At 36.1% G+C, this 23,888-nt stretch overlaps 1 protein-coding gene across 5 annotated transcripts in view; it reads left to right on the top strand.

Annotated features, from left to right (window-relative positions):
• The window catches only part of Cast (calpastatin), a 107,839-nt gene that overhangs the window by 11,529 nt on the left and 72,422 nt on the right, over positions 1 to 23,888 (top strand). For all 5 annotated transcript variants that reach the window (XM_074077046.1, XM_074077043.1, XM_074077041.1 and 2 more), the window contains exon 2: positions 461 to 523. In XM_074077046.1, coding sequence (XP_073933147.1) covers positions 461 to 523 — 63 coding nt within the window. The remainder of the gene's footprint in view (positions 1 to 460; positions 524 to 23,888) is intronic.

Here is a 23,888-nt window from a genome sequence, read left to right as displayed (position 1 = left end):
CTTCAAATGGAAGAACTCGAGAAGTTTCCAAGAATTGTTGGAAATGATGAGTGACTTGGAAGGCTTTGGTGGACCCATGTGTCCATGCTGAGCTAAGGCTTAAGTATAGCTTCAGATATAACATGGTCCTTAAGAGATCTTATCGCAAAGATAATGGGCCAGATGTCTCTCATACTAGCAATTTAGGATTCAAATATCCAGGAGGCATTTTGTAGGAGACAAGATGCCGCATTGTGCCACCATCAGCTCTGCATCTGGTTAATTACAGACTGACTTCCTGGGTTCCAAATGAATGCCTTAACGATCCCTTGATTTAGGAAACCTCCTATACCAATGTAGATTAAAGGGCTGTTTAGTTTTAAAGTCTATGCATTTAGCCTTTCTGATTAAAGGCACTATTATCTTGTATCACCTTCCTCTACTAAATATTATTGTGTTTTTTTCTTTTATATTTTTATAGCATGTCAGTGAAAAAAACAGTGGCTCATCTTCCAAACCAGGAGAAAAGAAAGGATCAGATGAGGTAATTTCCACATTACTGGTTAATATTTTCTCTTGGTTTTAAATTGTAAATCTGTCTTAACATATTAAATAATGATATAATAAAGAGTTCTTCTGAGAATATTGGCAAATTTTTAACTAAGATTTGATTCAATACTGTAAGTAGAAATCATAAAAAATAACATTTTAAAAAGCAATTCTCAGAAAAGAACCATTATAGTTTCAATTTAGAAGTAGAACTCAGGTTTTAAAGTGTTTTCTGTATAGAATTGTTATCTTTTTGTTGGTTTGTTTGTGAACATGGCAGATGTAGAAGAGAAGCCAAATGCTGTGGTATGAAAGAAAGTATTTTTCTGAGAGTGCACCCTGAGGAGGGCAGTGATGGCCTAGATGAACCAGTCATTCAGGTTTGGAGACAAAAGGAAGAGAGAACTATTTTCATTGCATCGATAATGTGGAAATACTAGTAAAACCAAATCTCTCCATTTGAAGTGGGTTTTCTTTACACCTGTGAATTTCTCCTTTCACTGAATGATGCACCATTATGTGTGTGTCAGCACTGACCTACTTCGCTATGGAAGGGTCATGTGAAAGTTCTGTCCTTCAAGAATGCTGGATTTGCCTCCCTTTCCCTGCTTTTCAGTAGTTCACATTCCCTAATCCATGCCTGTTTCTTTGGGGGAAGAATCTAGATTCATGAATGTGATTCATTGCTTTGTTTATACAAAGAACTACTAGGGAAAGACTTCAACCTTGTGTTCTGGTATCTTGGAAGATACTCAGTAGAGCTCAGTAGATCTATTCACCTTCATTCAGTAGACATCATGTCATTCTCACTTTTAAGGCCAGATAGCCAGATCCTGAAAGACATGGACACTTAAAGAACATAAGGTGATCATTTTATTTTTGTCTTTACATTATCAGTATTGAGCAGGTGTTTTTAGAAATTTAGGTCCTCTTCTTGCTTGTTTTCTGCAGTTCCCAAACATTCAATGGAGGCGGTGGTGGCTAGAACCTGCTATGTGTTCTGTGCTGTTTACTCATCACTTTTCTGTTGTTTCCATTACTGGTGCCCGTGCAAATGTAATTTAGACATTTTCTTTTTAATTTTTTATTGGTGCATATTGAATTGTGCATAGTATAGACTGTTTCTTCTCATAGAAATTTGTGTTGAATTTTTGTTCCCATGGAAAGAAAATGCTTTTTAAAAAATTAAAAAATAAAAATAAGATTTCATCCTGTTTCTTTTTAAAAATTATTAAAGAAATATATTTACTTACAAACCCCCCACATTTTCTTCTTTTTCTATCAAGAAAATCTATCTGACGTCACTTAGTCCCTTTATTGACTCTACTCTTTAACTGTACTATCAGGTAAGTTGGCTATCAAACTAATTATTTAGACAAATAGCAAGCATTTCCTGTTTGAAACTTTAGATTTCTTTATTCTCCAGACTAGGAAATATGTTTTTGGATGTTATTCTCTGTTAATATTAATTAATATTAAATTATTTGCACAAAGAAAAGGAAATCTTTTCTTATGTAGTTCAGTGAATAATAAACCAGTTTTCTGGTTAATTTTAACTTGAATGTATAAGCATTATTGATTCAGGCACAACTACTAGTGCAGAGTTGTTTTTTTTATGATATCTGGAAAATAAGCCCTTCATTCTCATACTGATAAAAAGGCTTGGAAAGCACTGTGAAGAAGCCCTATTGCAAACACCATCAAGGCAGAACTGAAGGTTTCTGTGTCCACAGAGGCAGACGGTATTTTGATTTTGAAACTGGATGGGTGAGTGTTTACCTCAAAAGAAGGAAGATGGAATTTTGTTCTATTAGCAATTCAAACAATTCTGACATTGTTTTGTAACTTCCCTGGGAAATTCACATTTATAACTCCTGCCCTTGTGCTAGAGCCTGGGTGTTATCAGTCTGTTCTTCTCTGTTTCAAGCAGAAATAAAAAGAGGAGAGAGTCTGCCCTGCTCTTAGGGTATAAATTATTGCTTTAGACAAAACAAATTCAACGGAGTTTGTTTGAACAAAGAATGATTCATGAATCAAACAGCACTCAAAACCTGAAGAGTTTTAGTGGTCCACACTCATCAGATTCTGCCCACGCCTATTTGCCAGGGTAGACAAGATGGGAAGTGGACATTTGATAGCTAAGATGTGTTTCCAGAATGATCTCTTCCCAAAGTGTCTCTAATTAGTTATTATGTATGAATAAGCCATTGGTGAGAGATAGTTCAAGGAAACTGTCCTACATTAGTTATTATTTTAGTTAGACTTTATGTTCAGGATTATAAAACCATGTGCAATCTGGACTTGTTATCTGTCCTACTCACCATCCATGGTCAGTTGTCATTTCTTCTCAAAATTACTAGAAATAGCTTTCCTGAAACGAATTATTTATTTAAAAATTTATTAGAATGTATTCATATTCATAATGTACATATAATGTACTTTAATAAAATTCACTCCTGATTCTTTCTTCCAAATTTTTCTTCTACTATTCTACTGAATAAAAAGTGAGATTTTAAAAGTTTGAGCCAGGTGTCGTGTCACATGTCTATAATTCCAGCTACTGAGGAGACTGAGGCAGGATGATCCCAAGTTCAAGGCCAACCTGGGCCATATAGTGAGACCCTATTTCAAACACAAACAAAACAAAAAACTCAGAAACTTTTTTTGGGGGGAGGGGTTGACAATCCATTTCCAAGCTAGTATGCACCACAAAAAATTATAATTATTCCCAAAAATATACAAATGTATTGGTAAGGCCTTTAAGACAAAGTCAATTTGAAATCTGCTTTCTATGTTTAGGGGCTTCTTCATAGTTTTTCTTCTTTCTTTATTACTTTCCTGTATTTCACTTAGATGCGTAAGAAAAAGGCCCAGAGGAGAATTTGATGGGATATAACCAGAGGAAGAAAATGTTAAGGGTTAAGGGAGAACCACCATTATACCGTGCAGATTTCAGGTCTTTCTCATTTGCTATTGCCTGTAGTTTCTGCTTTTTTGGCATTGCCTGCTATTGCCTGTAGTTTCTGCTTTTTTGGCATGTGATCTCTGCTGCCACTGAGTGATCTGAAGATACCTGTAGTAATTTTAATTGCAATGAAACTATCATTTATCATGTTGCTTTTGAAGTACAAATGGTTAAAGATGGAGTATGGTAAATGCCTATGAAAGTTTGTTGGTTTATACTAATTGTTATGAATTCATCAAGTCCTTCTCAGATATAGAGGAATTGTAAGACAAAAAGGTACATAGTCTCATAAGTCCAAGATAGAATGAGGAGAGAGCAGGATAAATAAACATGAAAACATTTAACATCAACATCTTTAAATATCGTGGAACAAAGAAGTCTTTCAAAACCTGCAATCAAATCTATTTAAAGTATTTAACTGACACATCTGGTCCCACTGGAGGAGTATGAGCATTTTAGCAACTTATTTTAGTGAGGTCATGGAGAATGAAATTTAAAACATAAATTAAGTGTGATCTTTCAGAGTCTATTTTAAAAGCTTCAAATTTAATAATGTATATATTTTTATGACTAAAGAAAGGGAGATATAAGTAGAAGAGAATAGAAACTGTGCTTTAAAGGAAATTTTCCTTACCCTAATGGCTTGGGTGGCATTCTTTCTCTCATTATTTACTTTTCTTCTTCTAAAATGCATAAATCAACATTGAATGACTTAAGTTATTTTTTCTGACATTTTTCTTTTAATGAGATTAGTCTTTTTAAATCATAAAATTGTGTACTTGGGAAAACAAATAATATTACCCAGATTTTCAACAGTTAGGTATTGTATCCACTGCCACAAATTTTTTATGTATTCTTAAATGAATGTGTCATGTATTCATAACTTTATATATACTGATTTTAGTAACTATTTAGATATCATACAACTAAAACAAGATCATTTGTAAAAAATCTAGAATTTAAAGAAAAAATGGCCTAGAAAGATAGCCACTATTTACATCTTGGTGCATATCCTTATGCCTTTTTTTCTATTTATAGTCATCTCTCAGTATTCACGGGGAACTCTTTCCATAATCCAACATGTATACCAAAATCTGCAAATGCTCAAGCTGCTTATAAAAAGTGATGTAGTATTTCCATATAACCTAAATCCTCCTGTATACTTTAAATCATCTCTAGATTTCTTATAAAATTTAATACTAAGTAAATGGTATGTGAATAGTTGTTGTATTGTTTAGAGAATAATGGCAACGTAAAAAGTTCTACATATATTCAGTACAGATGCAATTTTTTCCCAAATATTTTTATCTGAGGCTGCCTGAATCCATAGATGTGGAGCCCACAGATTCGGAGGGCTGACTGTACGTTATGTTAGTGAAATACCACATATTGCAGTTTTTAAGCAAAGATAACAAAGAAATATCATTAACCGGGCCTACTAGATTGAAAATGGTAAATAATATGCTTTGAGATAGATAATTCTTTTCCAATTACAAAAGAGTCATCAGTATGCAGGATTTTTTTAAATACAAAGAAGCTCTTTATTCAAGTACTTTGGCATTTAATATGACATTTAACCTGTTTAGTGTTTTGTGCTTGCTCTGTTTTTGAGGGGAAAAACTTATTTCTTGTTCAAAAAAGACATTAGGGACAGTATTTCCATAAGCAAGTGATGTAGCCATCATTTTTAGCAAATCCTGGAAGGCAGCAAATATTGTTTTAAGGGATTATAGGTCATTGCTAGAGAATTTATATGACTGTGAGGTCATGTCCCAGTACCAAGAAAGACAAGACAGAGCTATGGCAAGGCCTGTTCCATCTGGCTCACCCTGGGATCCAGACTCTAGTGGCCAACACGAAATCTCTCTGAATTGGGGAAGTTCCACAATTCTTTTGGATTATAGTGTCCCCGTTTTTAGTTCTAAAATTTTGTCTAGCATTCACTGTTTTTTTTTTTTTTAAAGTAAATTTTTCAGGGGGCTGAGGGAGGAGGAGCACAGTTGTGTGGATCTAAGCATGTTTTTCCATTGGCTTCATTCAGGAAAGTCAATTAGTATAAAACTGTAGTACAGCATTCTTGGGTGACAGCTCCGTCCCCTGATAATTCTCTACCCGTTGCTCATGGTTTTCTGGCCTTTTGTTCTGTAGAGAAGACAACTAAAGCAGTCTAATTCTTATTTATTTGTTGAAAGCTTGTTTTTCTTGCCTTAGTGCTTTTAAGAATTTTAAACTTTGTTCTTAACAATTTAAAACAATTTGTGAAATGCACCTATTTATGTGTTCTTAAATTAATTTTTGTAGGATGTATCTTATTTCTTTATTTTTGCTCTTTAGTTTCTCTTGTTTTTTTCTAAGCATATATTTAATTCTGAGATTAGACATTTTTTCATCATCTGTGTCATAGTCTTCTTTCTTTGATGTTTATCTTTGTGTTGTGAGAGAATTTCTGGTTTGTCCCCCCTTTTTTATTTCTTAATTCTGTTCTTTGAAACTTCCAAAACAGTTTTAAATTTTGTATTTTGATTTTTGTTTCTTTGTGGCCTTGTCTTTTTCTTACCTCTCCCTCCTTTTATCTCATTCTGTTATCTTTCCATTTTAATCTATAGTTTTCTATTCTGGTTTCATTGAGGTAAAACCATTATGTTTCCTATCAAAGTTGCATACTTTTTTCTGAATTCTTTTCTTTTATATCATTTTATGAGATATTTAGTCTTCAATTCTTCAAGATAATGATGCTCTGTTCCATTTTCTGTGGTGTCTTCTTTCCTTCTTTCCTTCCTTCTTCCTTCTTTCCTTCCTTCCTTCCTTCCTTCCTTCTTTCCTTCCTTCCTTCCTTCCTTCCTTCCTTCCTTCCTTCCTTCTTTCCTTCCTTCCTTCCTTCCCTTTCTTTCTGGAGCTCAGGGACGCTTCCTCAGCCCTGCTGTTATCCATGTCTGTGAGTTGAATCTTCTCAGAACTGAGCTGTTGTATAAACTCTATTGTCAAATAGGCTTTCATTCAGTTTAGAACATCACGTGTATGAAATGAAATGCAGGGAGGAACTTCGTTCCTTAGCATGCACTGCTAATGGAGTCATGCTTACCTCTGTCCCATGAAGACCATTTCACTTAGGACAGTTTCCCCCAGGTTGTGGTATGCTGCTGCTACACCCTCCCTGCATCCCCATCCTCCTACACCATAGGCGGAATGGAAATTTTGCCTGGATTTTGTCATTTCATTGACTTTCTTTAATGTTTAGTAAAGTTCAGTCCTCCTCTGTGAAAAGATGAGAAAATAGAAAGTGTTAGAGAGACTATTTTGTGCAGGAATGAGGATGGTCTCATAATAGCAGTGTTTAGCTTTATCAATAATAGCAGTGTTTAGCTTTATCAATAATAGCAGTGTTTAGCTTTATCAATAATAGCAGTGTTTAGCTTTATCAATCAAGCTCAACTCTACCCTCTTGTTTGCATTCCCAGATGTGTGTTCATTTTAACATTTTTTGGCTTATTAGTTATGTGTAAGTCCTTATGAATTTCAACAGAGGGTCTTTGTGTTAGTAAGCCTTTCATTGCTATGACAAAATACCTGATGTAAACAACTTAGAAGGAGGAAACATTTATTTTGCCTCACAATTTCAGAGATTTCAGTCCATGGTCACTTGGCTTCGTTGCTTCTGGGCCTGTGGTGAAGCAGACCATTGTGGCAGAAATGTGTGGTAGAACAAAGCAGCTTATCTCATGCAGACAGGAAGCAGAGAGCCATTGAAAAAGGGTCCAGAGACAAGATATACCCCTTAAAGTCATTCCACCAGTGACCTACTTCCTCCAACCAGATCCCACCTCTTAGTTTATACTACCTCTCAATATGCCATAAATTATGAATGCCTCAAGGGATTAATCCACTAACGAGGTTAGAGACCTCATGATTCAACACCTCTCAAAACCCATCAGCTGGCAACTGAGGTTTGGAGGACATTTTTAAAGTGAAACTATAACAGTGTTGAAGTTTACAAGTTTGGAGATGATTAACCTTCACGGGGCATTTCCTGTCTCCCCACACATACCTTTTTTTTTTTTTCGGTATTTCTCTTTGTGGAGTCTGCTATATTTGCCTGTTTCTATGTGTTAGTTATTATGAAATAATTTAGGTCACTACTTGTCTTTTTTATGAGTGAAACTTGTTTATGTTGGTATTAGAATTGTTTTCTTCTGTGGAACTTGTAAGTCTTCATGAGTATTGCATGAAATGAAGTTCATAAAAACGTTACTATTATATAGACATTAAAATAATAGTTTTAGCCTGGGACACAAAGTCAAGTAGAATTCTGAGGGAAATTTTGAAAGTTTACAAAATTCAGGATAAAAACCCTAAGCCATTCTGATAGCACAGTGAGAGCTTCTGTTTCATCTGGTATATATGCTTTGAAGAGCCAACTCCCAAACCAGTCATTGCAAAAATTCTTGGTTGAAATTATTTTCTTAAAAATAGAGTGAATAGAGAGAAACTAAAATCACAGGTCAATAAATGTAGGATGTAGGAAGGAGAAACAGGTGAAGCCAAAAGAGATGGGGGAAGCTGGCTCCTGCAGCATCCTTTATAGAGGAAAAGGAGTAGAGAGTCAGCAGGGACAATCCAAGCCGGGTCTGAGCCAAGGCCCTTGCCTGGAGACTAGAAGGACGTCAGTATTCTTCTGAGGTGTTTCTATGGAGTGATAGAGGTATCCATTTCATCATGGTTATGTTGCAGGGGGTGCTAAATGAGATTGCGCATAGATGACTTTTCTTCCAATATACATAGGTGTATGCAAACAACAGTGGATAAAGCAGAAGGAGAAGAGGAAGGGGAGGAGGAGGAAGTAGCTGAAATCAGTGTTTCTTTATACAGTAAGGGATAGTGCTATCAGAAAATTATTCATGATGCTTGTTAAAGAACAGGAAGCCAGGCTTTAATCAGGACCATTGGCATAAGTGTAAGGGCAACTGCAATGGTGTCTTGCAGAGAGAAGAGAGGTTGGACTCAACTCCCAATTCAATCAAGAAAAATAGGGATTTATAGCCAAGGAGCAGGGTAGGAGATCAGTGGATGGGGTAAGAAGGACTCTGGCTAAACTGACCTAACAGGATTCTTGCTGAAGGAAGACCAGGAAATCAGACATTGCTTGGGGGATGTTGGAGGATGAGGAACTTGGTCAGTTATCTATGGTGATGAGATATCAAGGGAGAATTTAGCTAAAGTGACTTAGCAGGATTCTTGCTAAAACTGGAAAATGCAAAGGCAAACAGAGAAGTTTAAATGAAGGCTTAGTTGAAAAAGAGGTCCGAGGAGCCTGACTGGAGTTTGGTTATGGGGATCATCTTTGTGAATTTCCCTCTTATTCAAGAAATGAAGACACTTTTTTCTTTCGAACAATGTAAGTTTCATTTCTTATTGTAAAACTGTAGACAGTAGTGAACTATCTCATATCCCAACATTGTATATGTTATGAGTTTGCCATCTCACAATTTTATAGGTATGTGCTGTTTCTTTTTTTAATTAAATTTATTGTAACTGGTACATAAAAACAAAAAAATTAGCTGGGCACTGATGGCTCAATGCCTATAATCCTAACTACTTGGTAGGCTGAAATGGAGAAGCTTGTAATTTTAGGCCAGCCTGAGCAAAAAAATTTGTGCGACACCATCTCAACAGGAAAATCCAGACATGGTGGCATGTATGTGTCATCTCAGCTATGGTGGGAAGTGTAAAATAGAATCACAGTCCAGGCCTGCTGAGCATAGAGCAAGACCCTATCTCCAAAATAACCAGAGTAAAATTGACTAGAGGTGTGGCTCAAGCAGAAAAGTGCCTGTCTAACAAATATGAAACCCTGAGTTCAAACTCCAGTATCACCAAAATAAAAAACAAACCCATAAATATTGTGCTTATTAATGGAGCAACACGATGTTTTATAATATACATATCATGTAGTATTTAAATTAAGTTAAACATACCGTTTTCCTCAAATGTTTGTCATTTATAGTAAAAACTTTCACAAATCTTTTCTTATAGCTTTTTGAAATGGATGGTACATTATTATCTACTTTACCATGTTGTACAACATCACACCAGAACTCTTTACATGCTGTTTCATAATACAATTTTTCATGTTGCAAAAAGTGCTTAACAGACTCAATTGTATTTATCCTTTCTATAACAAATAAAAAGGAAGATGCCCAAAATACTTAAGCTTATGTTCAGTAGTTAATGTTTCAGTCATTTGTTTTATTTAGGAATGGTAATATATTTAATGAATGTCTATTACTTAGCTTAACATATATCTAAGGTTGTTTCTTGTTTGTTTACTTTTGTGGTACTAGGGTTTGAACCCAGGACCTCACATATGCTAGGCAAGTGTTCTACTACTTCCAGCCCCATAAATCAAAGGTCGCAAGTTATCGAACAGTTTTGGTAATTATTTTTAGGAAGATCTATTTTAGCATAATACAAAACTAGCCATCACCCAGGATATTTTCCAGTTAACTATTTTAAAATTTATTTAAACTAAGAAAATTTATTTGACTAGAATAAAATTGTAAGAAGACATAGATGCAAGTTTAATTAAATTAGCAATATTAAACTAATCTTATTTACCAAAGATTTATTCCAGTCATGAACTTGAAAATTATTTGTGTTTTTATATTTCTTGGAGTTTTAGGAATATTTAATTTATTTAAGTGCTCATTTATCTCTAAGCCAATTTAAGTAGAATTTCTTTTTGGGGTTTATAAGTTAATTTAGTAATACCATCTGGAGGTAGGAAAATATCACATATGTTACTTATATGCATACACAAACATATATTCATGGACACATCAATAGATGCAAACATATAGAACTTTCATTCTATAATTGTAATTATTAATCAGGTAATGACAGCGATACAAAACCCATTGGTGTATATAAAGGAACTGACTCTCCTCTTTATTATTTTATCTGTATTGTGTTTCTGACAGATGGAGCATGTTAATGTTACCTACTCCATGTGAAGGTTAATGCTTTGTAAGATGTTTAGATTCTCATTGCCTTGATATGTTCTGCTATGGAGGATGTGGACTAAGCTTTATTGAGTGTCTGAGGAGAAATGAGCCGCTCTCTGGATATGCTCAAATCCTCATATGAGTGGATAAAATGTCAAGTCTGGGTAAAGTTTTTAAAAGATGCTTTTCATCCTCAGATAGTTGCTTTGGGTGTCCCCAAGTCCCTTGAGATCCCCTCAGTGTAGTAAAGGCCTAAATTTAAAGTGATTATAAGGAGCTAAGGGCCTGAAGTACAAGAGAAAGTCTGGCAGGAATGGACAGAGGAATGGAGGAGGCAGGCGTTTAAAGGAATCTAAGAATTTAAGGAAGCTGAAGGGAAGATTGAAAGTGGTAAGAAGAGAAGGAGGAGAAACCTGATGGGTAGGAAGAGGTCTTAGAAGAGCCAGTTTGGGGAAATCTTAAGTTTCCTAAAATAGACATGGAAGTTTCAAATTATCCTTCCTAAAATGTATCAAGAAAGAGATAGACTGAGTTGGTGGAGCATACAGTCAGTAGGGGTCTGATAAGAGGGGTTTCAGTCAATAAGAGAGACAGAATCAAATAGAAAGAACAGAGAGCCAGGGAAATAATTTCCTCATCCCCGAAGTTAGGGAGTGGGTTCCCACTGGAAACAGATTGCCAGGACAATATCTTCTAGCCCAGGAATTAGGAAGCAGATCCCCACTAGAAACAGGAACAGGGAGAAGTTTTTATCCCAGAGCCAGACCCGGGGGTTAGGGAATTACTCCAAGCAAAGAGCCAGGAGAAAGATTTTCTATCCCAGAGGTACCTTTCTAAACAAGCCTGGAACTCTAACCCAGTTTCAGAGAATATAGTCAGAATTTTAGGAATAAAAATCTGTCCTCACCAGTTTCAGTGGACATTTAGTACAGAACAGTTGTTCAAGAGTTCCCTGACTCACCAGTGGGTCAGCCAGGACTTAAGGCAAAGGCTTCAAAGGTATCTACTTGTGATCATAGGTGAAAGGTCAGGGAAAAAATGATGAATCTGATCCTATTCAAGGACCAGTACCATAACTGTTGAAGAAAAAATTACTGATTATGCTTCTAAGGAATGGCGGCATGGGCCTTATTAAGACCATCACTGTGGGCGTAGGGATCACTACAGTGGGATTTTGCAGCAGGAGAAAGAAATTGAACTCAACTCTGAATGCAATAAGGAAAAGTAAGAATTTAAAAGCTAAAGAGCAGGATTGGAGGTTGGTACATGGAAACTTGTGAAGAGGAAACAGGAATAAGGAGGATTCTGACTAAATCTCCGTAACAGGATTCCTGTTGAAAGCAGGCCAAGGTGACCAAACATCACCTTGGGGATAGTGGAGCATGAAGGGAACCTAATCAGGTATCAAAGGTGATAAGATATTAAGGATGAGAATTCTGGCTAAAGTGACTTAGCATGATTCTTATTAAAGTGGACAATGCAGAGTTCAACAGAGATGTTCTGAGGCCTAGTTGAAAACAAGGTCAGAGCAGCTTAACTAGAGTTCGATCAAGGAGAGACTGTCAGTGTGACTGAGACTCTTTGCACAGATTTCTTGGATTGTTTTGTACTATTCTCTGCCAGTTGTTTATAAGTAGTTGAGTTCATTTAGTAATTAAACAATGTCAAGCAAGAAAGGCATTGTTTGGAAAGAGCTCATGGTGAATTCTAAAAATACATTTACATTAATCAATAGGACTTCAGACCTCCTGGTTGGTCATTTACATTAAGGTTGGCATCCTGGTCTTCCTCTTTTGCAAGCCAAGCTCTGATTCCTCAGTGGTCTAATTTCAACTCAGTAAATTTTTGGACTTCAGTAAATTTCAGGAATGCATCACACAATTTGCAATCTGAAAATACAGTATTGAAGAAAAAAATTACTTCCTTATAGGAAATTGAGAGCTGAAATGATCTCATGTTTGCATTTCACTCTCTGTTTCACTCAGTACTTGTTATGAAAATTGGTGCTCTGAATACAATTTTGTCACTCACTTTTTCCTGCTCACTTTAATGTAGCAAGTGGATTCAATACAGTCTGAGACCGTGTGTTTATTTCTCTGAATAATGAAGTAGAAAGGGAAACGACTAGTGAATTTAAAAGATAATTAGGATTTTTGTTCCTCACTGCAAAGCAGACATGTTGCTGAAATAGTTGTTAGATATGATATTATTCAGGGGACACCCAGTGGTGAAAAGTAGGTAATTCCTCACAGTGGTATAGTGTTCAAAAACTTATGGAATAAAATATTTCTTGCCTCAGCAGTGATAACACATTGCTGATGTCTTTCTGAATGAACATAGATTTAGGATGTGTCTGCTAAGAAGAGGTTTGGAGGGCTGAACCTGTTGCTCAATGGTAAAGCACTCATCTAAAATGTGTGAGGCTCTGGATTTGATCCCTAGTACTGCAGGAAACAAACACACACAAAAAGAAGTTTGATTTTGACTTCATAGATAAATTTTCCTGAATACTTGAAAACTTACAAGTTATGAGATCGGAAATGTTAGAAATGTGAGTGAACTTATCCTTCAGTTAGGAACATAAATGATATTTAGAAACAAAATAAATGACTGCTCCACAATGAGAAAAACAGTTGATTTTTTAACTTAAAAATTCCAATTCTAGGAATTTGTTCCGAAATCAGAAGAGTACTCAATGGCTTATATACAAGCATATTTATCAGAACTTTATTGATAATAAAGACAAACTAATGGGGAAACTCATGTACACAAGTAATGATTTGGTGAAATTAAGGCATGGGCATAGTGACTAACGAATCTTTAACACCAAGCTCTGAAGAACATTTAATGACAGAGGAAAATGTTTATGTTGTTAAAAAAAAAAAGGTGAAAGACCTAAATCCCGTTTATGTAATATACCTGTCATATGTTGTGCTTATTTTTGTATTAATGAATACCCAAAGTAGTTGTCTTGATTGGTAGAATTTTAACTGATTTATTTTCTTTCTACATTTTTCCTTATTCTAAATATATTTTTGAAATAAGAGGAAAAGGAACAATAAGTAGCATAGATAATAAAAGAGCAATGTAAAAGTGTTTTTATTTATTTTTATTTATCATACTTTAATAATATAAGGGCATTTCATTGTGATAATTCCATGCATGCATACAGTGTACCTTGAACAAGTTCAGTGCTATCTGAACTTCCCCCTCTTTCAATCGGCTTTTGCTGGGTTTTATTACACTGTCTTCATATGTATACATGTAGTGCTGTTCTATTCTCTTCACTCTTCAGTATCCTTTCTCCCTCCTCCCTCCTTCCGATCCCCCAGACAGTTCCCCAGATAGATTCATGTCCCACTGTTATTCTTACTGTTATTATTATCATCACAGTCATCATTTTAGGCCTGTTCCACAAATGAGTGAGAACATATGATAGTTGGTCTTTTGAGCTTAGTTTTCTTGCTCAGCGTAATGATTTCTAGTTCCATCAATTTTCCTGCAAATGACAATTTCATTTTTCTTAATGGTTAAGTAATATTCTATTATATATATATAATATCCATATTATATTATATATATGTATATATATTCCTTATCCATTCATCAGTTGTTGGGTACCTTGTTTGACTCCACTGTTGGCTATTGTGAAGAAAGCTGTAATGAACATGGGTATGCAGTTATCTCTTGTATATTGATTTACGTTCCTTTGGATATATAGCTAAGAGTGGTATGGTGAGGTTATAGGGTATGTCTATTTTTAGTTTTTTGAGGAGCTTCCATACTGATTTCCATAGTGATTGCATTAGTTTACATTTCCACTAGTAGTGTATGAGGGTTCTTTTTTCCCTATATACTCACCAGCATTTGTTGTTTGTTTTCTTGATGATTGCCAATCTGACTGATGGCATTTTAGTGTAGTTTTGATCTGTATTTCCCTTATAGCAAAGGATGTTGAACATTGCTTCATGTATTTATTAGCCACTAGTATTTTTCCTTCTAAGAACTGTCTATTCAATTCATTTGCCCATTTATTAATTGAATTATTTTTTCTATTTAGTTTTTTTAGTTCTTTGCATATTCTGAATATTAATCCCTTATCTGTTGAATAGCTGGCAAACATTTTCTTCCATTCTGTGGGTTGTCTTTTGATTCTGGTAACTGTTTCTTTTGATGTGCAGATCTTTCTAATTTGATGCAGTTCCATTTGTCAATTCTTACTCTTTATTTCCTGGGCAATTGCAATCCTATTAAAAAAATAATTACCTATGCCGTGATCTTCCAAAGTTTTTCCTTTTGTAGTTTCAATGTTTCAGGTCTTACATTTAGATCTTTGATCCATTTAGAGCTAATTTTTGTACAGGTGAGAGATGGACTCTAGTTTCAGTCTTCTACATGCAGATAGACAGTTTTCTCAGCACCATTTGCTGAAGAAGCTATCTTTTCTCCAGTGTACATCTTTGGCTCCTTTGTCAAAGATCAGATGACTGTAGTTGTGTGGTTTTATTTCTGGGTCTTTATTCTGTTCTTTGAGTCTGTTTTTTCTGCCAGTAACATCCTGTTTTTGTTACTGTGGCTCTGTAGTATAATTTGAAATCTGGTGTTGTGATACCTCCAGCATTGCTCTTTTTTGCTCAGGATTGCTTTTGATATTCAGGGTCTTTTATTCTTCCATATGAATTTTACTATTGATTTTTCTATTTCTGCCAAGAATGATATTGGGATATTGATGGTCATTATATTGAATCTGTAGATTGCTTTTGGTAGCATAGTCATTTTAATGATATTAATTCTGCCAATCCATGAACAGGTAATCTTTCCATCTTCTGGTGTCTTCTTCAAGGTTTTATAGTTTTCCTTTAGAGGACTTTCAACTCCTTGGTTAAGTTTATAGCTATGAGCACATACATCAGAAAAACAGAAAGATCTCAAATAATAGCCTAATGTTGTACCTGAATCTGCTAGAAAAACAAGAAAAATCCAAATGCAGAATGATAAAGATTAGGGCAGAAATTCCAAAAAAACTATACAAAGAGTCAATGAAACAAAAATGTTGGTTCTTTGAAAATATAAATAAGGTTGATAAACCCTTAGTCAATCTGACTAAAAGGAGAAGGGAAAAGACCCAAATCAATAAAAATACAGATGAAAAGGGAATATTACAATAATATTCAATATTGGTATATTAATATATAATATTGATATATTAATATCAATTAAATCCAGAGGATAATGAAGGGATGCTTTGAAAACTTATTAATTAAACAAACTGAAAAATTTAGAGTAAATGAATAAATTTCTATATGCATTTGATCTACCAAAATTGAAAAAGAGGATATAAACCACTTAAACAGAACTATAAAAAGCAATGAGATTAATGCTGAAATAATCACCTGACAAAGAAAAGCCCAGGACCCAATGAACTCACTGCTGAATTTTACCAGACCTTTAAAAAAATAACACCAATACTTTTCAAATTATTCTAGGAAAAAAAAAGGGAAGGAACACTACCAAACTCATTCCATGAAGCCAGTATTACACTCATTCCAAAAAAAGGACAAAACAACTGGAGAATTATGGACCAATCTCTTTAATGAACATAGACGCAAAAATCTTCACTAAAATACTTGCCAACTGAGCTCAACAACACATTTAAAAGCTCATACACCATTATCAATTTGGTTCCATTTCAGGTATGCAAGGATGGTTCAGTATATATAAATCAATAAATATTATACAGCATATAAACAGAACCAAGGACAAAAAACATATGATCATCTCGATTGATGTAGAAAAAAACCTTTGACAAAATTCAACATTCTTTTCATGTAAAAGTTCTGAAGGAACTAGGAATAGAAGGAATGTACCTCAACATAATAAAAGCTGTATATGACAAGCCTGTAGACAACATCATATTAAATGGGTAAAACTGAAACTGTTTCCTCTAAAATCAGGAATGAGACAAGGGTGTCCACTCTCCTTACTTTCATTTATATAGTACCAAAATTCCTAGCTAGAGCAAAAAGGCAAGAGAAAGAAATAAAAGGAATACAAAGAGGAAAGGCAGGAGTCAAATTATCCCTATTTGCAGATGATATGATTATATGCTTAAAAGAGCCCAAAGATTCCACCAAGAAACTCCTATATCTGATGAACATTTTTAGCAATGTAGCAGAATATAAATCGACATACAAAAATCAGTAGCTTTTCTATATACCAATAATGAACAGTTGAGAAAGCAATCAAGAAAATAATCCCATTCACGATAGCCTCAAAAAAAAAAAAAAAAAAAAAACCCTAGGTAGGAGAGTGTTTTAATAGTGATCAGAACTAAATCTGTACATCTGTCTGATTAGATCTTAATGAAAGAAGTGCTGTTCATGTAAGCCTTTTTACTGTGGGGCCCATAAGAGGTACTTCCAGAGGAAATCCGCTGCTGCTGTGGAGTGTGTGTGTGTTGTGTTGTGTTCTTGTGGGAGGCACACAAACATGTGTTGTTTTAGATGAATATCTTAGATTGGATAAAGGATAAGAACTTAAGCCTAATGACAGCTTAGAGGAGAAGAATTTTTTTCTTTTGTGGTACTGGGGTTTGAACTCAGGACTTACTAGGCAGGTACTCTGCCACTTGAGCCACTCCTCCAGCCCAGAGAAAAGAATTTTTAAATATTTTTAGTTCATGGTCTTTTTGGAATCTGATGAAAACTGTGATCCTTTCTCTGAAAACCATATGCATATATAAATATAAAATTACTTCACTAGATTGTAATTTACAGCTTAAAGAGGTTTATAGATAGGTACCATCCCCAGCCCTGCAGGGCCAATCTTACCAAGCAGCTATATTTAGGAAGTATCATCAACTAGTATTTTCCTAGTTGGCTTACTAATGTCTGGAATTCCATCATTAGCAATTTCCTTAACTTTCAAAGTAAGCCTTCCCAAGGTATTGTTTTGAATTGTAGATAATCCTACAGGGGTAATATATTAATTATTAATGCCTTAGTGAAAATTCGTTTGAGAGGCAGTGAAGAGAATTGTATGAGCACTAGATTTGATAAAGGTAGTAGAGAGCTAGATGTCATTCATTTATAATAGATTACACTTACATAGGCAGCATGCACATGTGCACACACGTGGCCCTTCAGCAACTCATTCTCCTGATGAAGAAGTGGAGGCTCAACTTGATTAAATAAGCTGTCTAAAGACACACAGTATTTATTAATAGAGCCAGAAATTGAACTAACTTCCAGAAGCTGTGCTTTCAGCCAGTGTCTGATACTGGTTTTTAAAAATCACCTATGTTAAGAATTCTATCTTAAAACATAGAGAAAACTCCATAGACTTTTTACTACTGTTGTCAGTTTTCATAATTCACTTCTCTACCTTAGTTTTCCTCTTCTTTGTGTTGCAATCTTTTCATTCCAGTTCCTTTAACATAGTTATAGCTCTTTCCTCTTTGTAAGTAGGAGGGAAGCAAGTCAAAGTAATTTAGAAGGCTTGAGCTGGATCACCTTGAGGACTTTCACAAACAAACAAAACACTCCATGGTGAGCACTCACCATAATGTGTGCCATTAAGGCCATTAAATGGGGCATTTCCTCACTAAGTTAATATTTATGTAATGATGGGAGTTAATGATAAATATTATTCATTATGACTTAGTTATCAGTACTTCCCACAGTCAACATATCCTATTTACTGCTTTGTGTTTTTAGCAGTACACAATTGTACTTCTTTTTATAATAAAAGAAACCTGTACTTAATTGCAGACTGCTTGAACTATGGTGCAAAAGAAGATTTATAAATAAAAATCAAGGTTTTATAATTACCAGTGTTGGGGAATCTGACTGACTTTTTTTAAGAATGATAATCATTTTCTAGATGCTGTCTGCAAATGGAGTGTGTGTTTTCATGTGGAAACACAATACATCTTGACATCTTATAGAGTGACTTTTAAGTAACGGTATTGATCAATTAACAAATATATCAAAACTTACATATTTTAATGAGAGGCTTTAATTCTGAAAATACTACACTTTGTCAAGTCTAATAGTATATTAGTAAAAATAGTAAAAATACACTGGTTAAAAATGCTAAGAAAGCAAAACACAAAATGAAACTATTAAACTCTGACCAAAGATGTTTTATATTGATTTTAAGGTGCCTTTTTATGAAAGAGATATGAAATGGTAAAGAAAATGGTGACTTCAAATCAGTAAAGGGCAGTACAAACTAAAAATTTATATAGTTAAGATGCTTTCCATTGTTCATGTAATTCAAAAACTATTTACGTTTTTATCTTTAGAACACAAAAATTTATATCTTCTCTTAACTTACTTCACTAAAATCAATATCAGCTAATTTGCTGACTCCTATATTTACCTAGATATGAATTTGCATTCAAATTCTTAAATTTGCATTCAGAGGATACATATTTTTTTTTACCTTTGAGGCTGTTCAAATAATGTGTTGCCATTTCTTAAGATGGTTCAACAAACAATGTTCCAAAAATATGTTGAACAGTTATTTGAGCATGCCAGCTGCCAAGTTAAACCTTTGAAGGTTTCGGCACTCAATTAGGTGCAAGTTTGTGCAATTGTGTGTTTGAAAATTATCACATATACCTACAGATCTGTTACTTATAGATCATCGCAAGGTAGAAAGTCACCCCATCTGTTCTCTTTGAAGACTTCCAGGAAATATTTGCCATTTCTTTGTTGGGAAGGTGGACTAGTTCAGTCATGCATTCAACTTTACAGCACTTTGCTGTGCAGAAGAGAATCATTGGGTTGCAGCCACCTTTTATGCCATGTTCATGTCAGGGAAAGGCACAGTTTCTTAACTAGAATGGGAGAGGCAGCTCTCACCCCCACGGGGGATGGGATCATCATCGGACATCTTTGGGGAATGTAAAGCTAAAAGCCCAAATTGCTCTTCTTCATAGTCAACCCTTACTTGGGATTTGTTGAGATTCTTGGATTTGTAGGCTTATAGTTTTTATCAAATTTGGAAATGTTTTGGTACTTTTTCTTTGATATTGTTTTTCTTATTGCTCACCTGTCCTTGGAGTCTGCAATTACATACAAATTAGCTGTGTAAAATTGCCACACAGCTCACCAATACTCTTTTTAGTTTCCCCTAGTCTCTTTTCTTTCTGTGTGTCATTTTGTTTGACATCTTATGCCTGTAGTTGCTCCAACTTCTCTTCTTCTGCATCATCTAATCAGTTCTTAATTCTACTCAGTGTATTTTTATCTCAGACATTATATTTGTAGAAGTTTGGTTCAGATCTTTTTTAATGTCTTTCATGTCTCTCCCTAATAATTTAAAAAAAATTATTTCAAAATATTTATATATTCATGGAAAGTTACAAATATAGCATGGAATGGTCCCTTATTTGATCCCTTTGAGATTTGCTTTTAAGCTTTGCTTGATTAGGCCAAAGCAGCCTATAGACAGGGTTTAATTCTTCAATACTGACATACTGAGGCCTGTACTCAGTGATTTTGACTGGTGGGAACACTGCTGTCCCTGGCCCAGAGGAGTCCCAGGGATTGTTCCTCTCTCTCTCTAGTGTCCTTTCCCCAGACTTGGGGTTTTCTCAGAGGTGTGTAAAGCAGCCCTTGGGAGCTCTCTTTTGCAGCCCTCTGGTCTTTGATGTTTCCCCTGGTAACTGGAGCCTCCATGACCAGTAGAACTCCCAGCTCCATCTCCTCAACCCAGAGAGACAGAAGCCCCTCTTCCAGACCCTCCTCCCTGCAGCCTGAAAACACCAGATACTAAGCTGTGACATTGCAGGGCTCACTCACGGCCTTTGTTTTCCTCTCAAACATGCTGCCTAGACTGTCTGTTGTCCAATATCTATGAACTATGATTTAAAAAGTTATTTAGGGTAGGACCACCCCTCACTTCTGAATCTGAATTTCCATAAGAGTAAAACCTCTTGTTGCTGAACAAAGGGTATGGCCCAGTTTACAAACTTAAGTTCACTCATTTACTATGAAGGTGCTGGAGCAGTTTTGGAGTTGAGTTGTTAAATCTTTCCCATTCAGAAGTCTGAATACTGCCTTGCTTCTTTGTTTATATACTGAGGTTAGATGTTCTCCAATATTCTGATGATGCTTAAAAGTACAAGGGGATCTGTTGGAATCACCTGTGCAGTATCTTGACCTAAAACCATGTGACACCTCAAGGGATTCTGGCGATTCTCAGGGAACCCACTGAGATCATGCCTATCACTACAGGTTTTGATAACCTTGAGGTGCCCATACCCACACACACACACACACACACACACACACCTGTATGATGATGTAGGTATCTGTGGGGCCCAGCAGAGCATGGTCCAGAGGGGCCCACATCATTGACATTTGGTGCAGGAATACCAGAACCTGCTGTAGGCTTTCCAGTGTTAACCCTGCAGATGGTCCTGGGCTCTCCTTAGCTATCATTTGTGAGCAATCATAGAATGTTTGGCTGTGGGCTAGATGCATCACATGGTTTTATGTAAACAGAGTTAACACAGAACCAAGAATAGCAATGTTCCCACCACTCAGAATAGCTGCAGAGAGTACTCCAAAGATTACCAGTTCAGTGGTGAAAACAATTAGTGCTACTTGTATAGTAAGACAACTTCCTTTCTCCTACTATTCTCTCATTCTCAACATACACACTTCTGTTTACCAAAATATCTAGAGATTTCTCCCGCACCAAGCCACACTTTATTTCTCAGTAGACAGCATCAGAGTGTTCTATAGATCATTCAGTTTTGACAATAGCCAGAGATAGTGCAGATTCCACAGACTAAGCATTCCATGTAACAAGTCTCCCCTCCCCCAAGTCCCAGATGACAATCACAAGTTCCAGTCACTATGTTTCTGACCAAGCAGCTATAAAACAGGTTCACATAACCGCCCCCCGCCCCCACCACCCCTGCTGCACTTTGTATTTCATAATTTGCTAGAGTGATCACAGATCTCTGGGAAACACATTAACCATTTGGATATGATAAAGGATGCAGATTAATAGCCAGATGGAGAAGTTCATAGAGCAAGTTCTGGTTGGATCCAGGGTCCAGAAGTTTTTCAGCCTGTGAAGCTGGGTGTCCCTCCAGAACACAGATGTGTTCACCACCCTGAAAGCTCTCCAAACACTGTGCTGTTGGGACTTTTATGAGGGCTTCCTCACATAGGCATGATTGGCTAATACTCCATTCCCAACCCCTTTCCCTTCTAGAGACTGGGGGACGGGACATGGTCTTTCTGGTGACTGGCCCCCATCAAGGAACCTCCAGAGTTACCTCATAACAACAAAAGATGCTCCCATCACCCAGGAATTTCAAAAGATTTGGGATATCTGTGCCAGGGTCAAAGTCGAAATATGAGATAGAACAAAAGATCTTGCTTGTAGCACCCCTACAGCTACAGAAAATTGCAAGGTTTTTTTTGAGCTTCATGATAGGAACCCAGGTCAGAGACCAAATATTTTTTCTGAATATATCACAATATCACATATTCTAAAGGCTGTTCTGTTAGAACCTATCACAAAAGCAAATTTCAAAGCACTAAACTGTTTCCAACTAACTTAACTATGTCCCACTGTTAGAATCATGGACTAGTCCTAAAAAAAAATCTCTTTTTCTATCCAGTGAAAAAGTTTTTCTTTTGATAGTATAAGTGATAAAAGTTCATAAGTCTTCTTCAAGGTTAAAACTAACTAGACCTACTGTAGTTGCCCTGGGTAGTCAGTCTGTTCCATTGCTATCTGTTCAAGGACTTTGGGCCTCTTTCTTTACAGCAGCATATCTCAGGACTTATCTCATTAGACCCTCAAATTTACCCTTGTGATTTGAGTAGTTATTCACATTACTCAAATAAGAAAACTTGTGTTTAGAAATGTTCATAAACCTGCTGGGCATGGTGGTACACACCTGTAACCCCAACTACTGGGGAGGCAGAGGCAGGCAGTTTGAAGCCAGCCTGGACAAAAAGGTAGCAAGACTGCATCTTAAAAACAAAAGGACAGGGGACATGACTCAAGTTGTAGAACATTTATCTACCATGCAGGAGACCCCGGGTTTAGTCCCAGAGTCTGAGATTGAAAAAACAATCAATAAATAATTTTAAAAAGGAAAAGAAAAGATAAAATGTTCACAAGCTCAGGATAACAGGAGGCTTCACTTAAGGACTGTTACTGAGAATTTAGAAAGTAGTGACACAGCAGCTCTTTGGCTCTTTGGTTCAAATAACACTCCACTGTTATTTTTTTAAGACTTGAGCTCTGAATCAGGTGGTAGAAAATTTTAGTATGAACTATGTTATGTATATAAAATGGTTATGCAATTAATTCCCGCAGTGCTTCCTCCCCACCCCAGGTACAATCGATCTAATCTGCACAATGTTTATTGAGCTCCTCTGCCCAAGCATGAGCTGTCTGCTTTGCTGTTCTCTCAGCTGGCAAACCCTGAACTGCTTTTGGAGGTGGGGGAGCTGCTTCCAGTGGTCTGGATTCTTAGTCCATGGACATGGGCCTTGTACAGTCAGGAGTTTGCTAATGAACAGGATAGATCACACAAATCCTCTGCAAAGGGACCAGACTTGGTGTCTTGGAGTTTGGATCCATCAGAGGCGAACAGGGCGCTGTTCCTTTCAGGCATGAGGATTGAGTCGCTGCGACATGCTGAACTGCAAGGAAGGAATGACTCAGTCGGGCCTGAGAATAGATGTTCAGGGACAAAGGGCAGAATGTTCCTGACAGTTTACCTTCTGTTACTCAACAAAGAGGTGCATATTGGTTAGGGATGGCTTTTTGTCATGCATTTATGGACATGAAAAATAATTTAACTCAAAAATTGAATTTCTCACAGTTCTGGTATTCTCATCTACCTTCTTACTCTTTTGTTTTAGTGACTAGAACATACCTGCGGTTAGGACAGAATGAGTTTATTTTGAGTTTCCACTTAATTTGGATAGATGAATCCTGTTCTACCATGGTAGAGACAGCCCTATCACTAGTTAGTGAATATGGAGAACTAGCCTGCTGAGAGATGCGTCCAGTCTAGGGCAGATTTTTGAGGACTGACGCTGATGGTAAGGGATATTTAAGTGGAGAAGACTGCTATGCAGCTAAGCACAAGGTAACGTGAAGCCAGAAAACTCAGAGAACTTTGCACCTAGAGGCAAATGACAACTCACCTGGGCCAATACCCAAAGACCAGGAAGTAGGCCAGAATCTGTAAGAAATGGATAATTCCAGACACAGCTGACAGTAGAGCCATGTTGAGCCCACACCACTTCAGATTAAATACATTTGCCCTCCATTCTGTTTTCTCTCATAACATATATGCTTGTATTCTCCATGGTTCTCCTACACTGGCTTCTTTCTCTTCCTCCAGTTCC

The sequence above is a fragment of the Castor canadensis genome, chromosome 6 (assembly GCF_047511655.1).
Source record: "Castor canadensis chromosome 6, mCasCan1.hap1v2, whole genome shotgun sequence".
NCBI classification, from domain to species: domain Eukaryota; kingdom Metazoa; phylum Chordata; class Mammalia; order Rodentia; family Castoridae; genus Castor; species Castor canadensis.
This window is presented reverse-complemented; position numbering and strand designations above follow the sequence as displayed.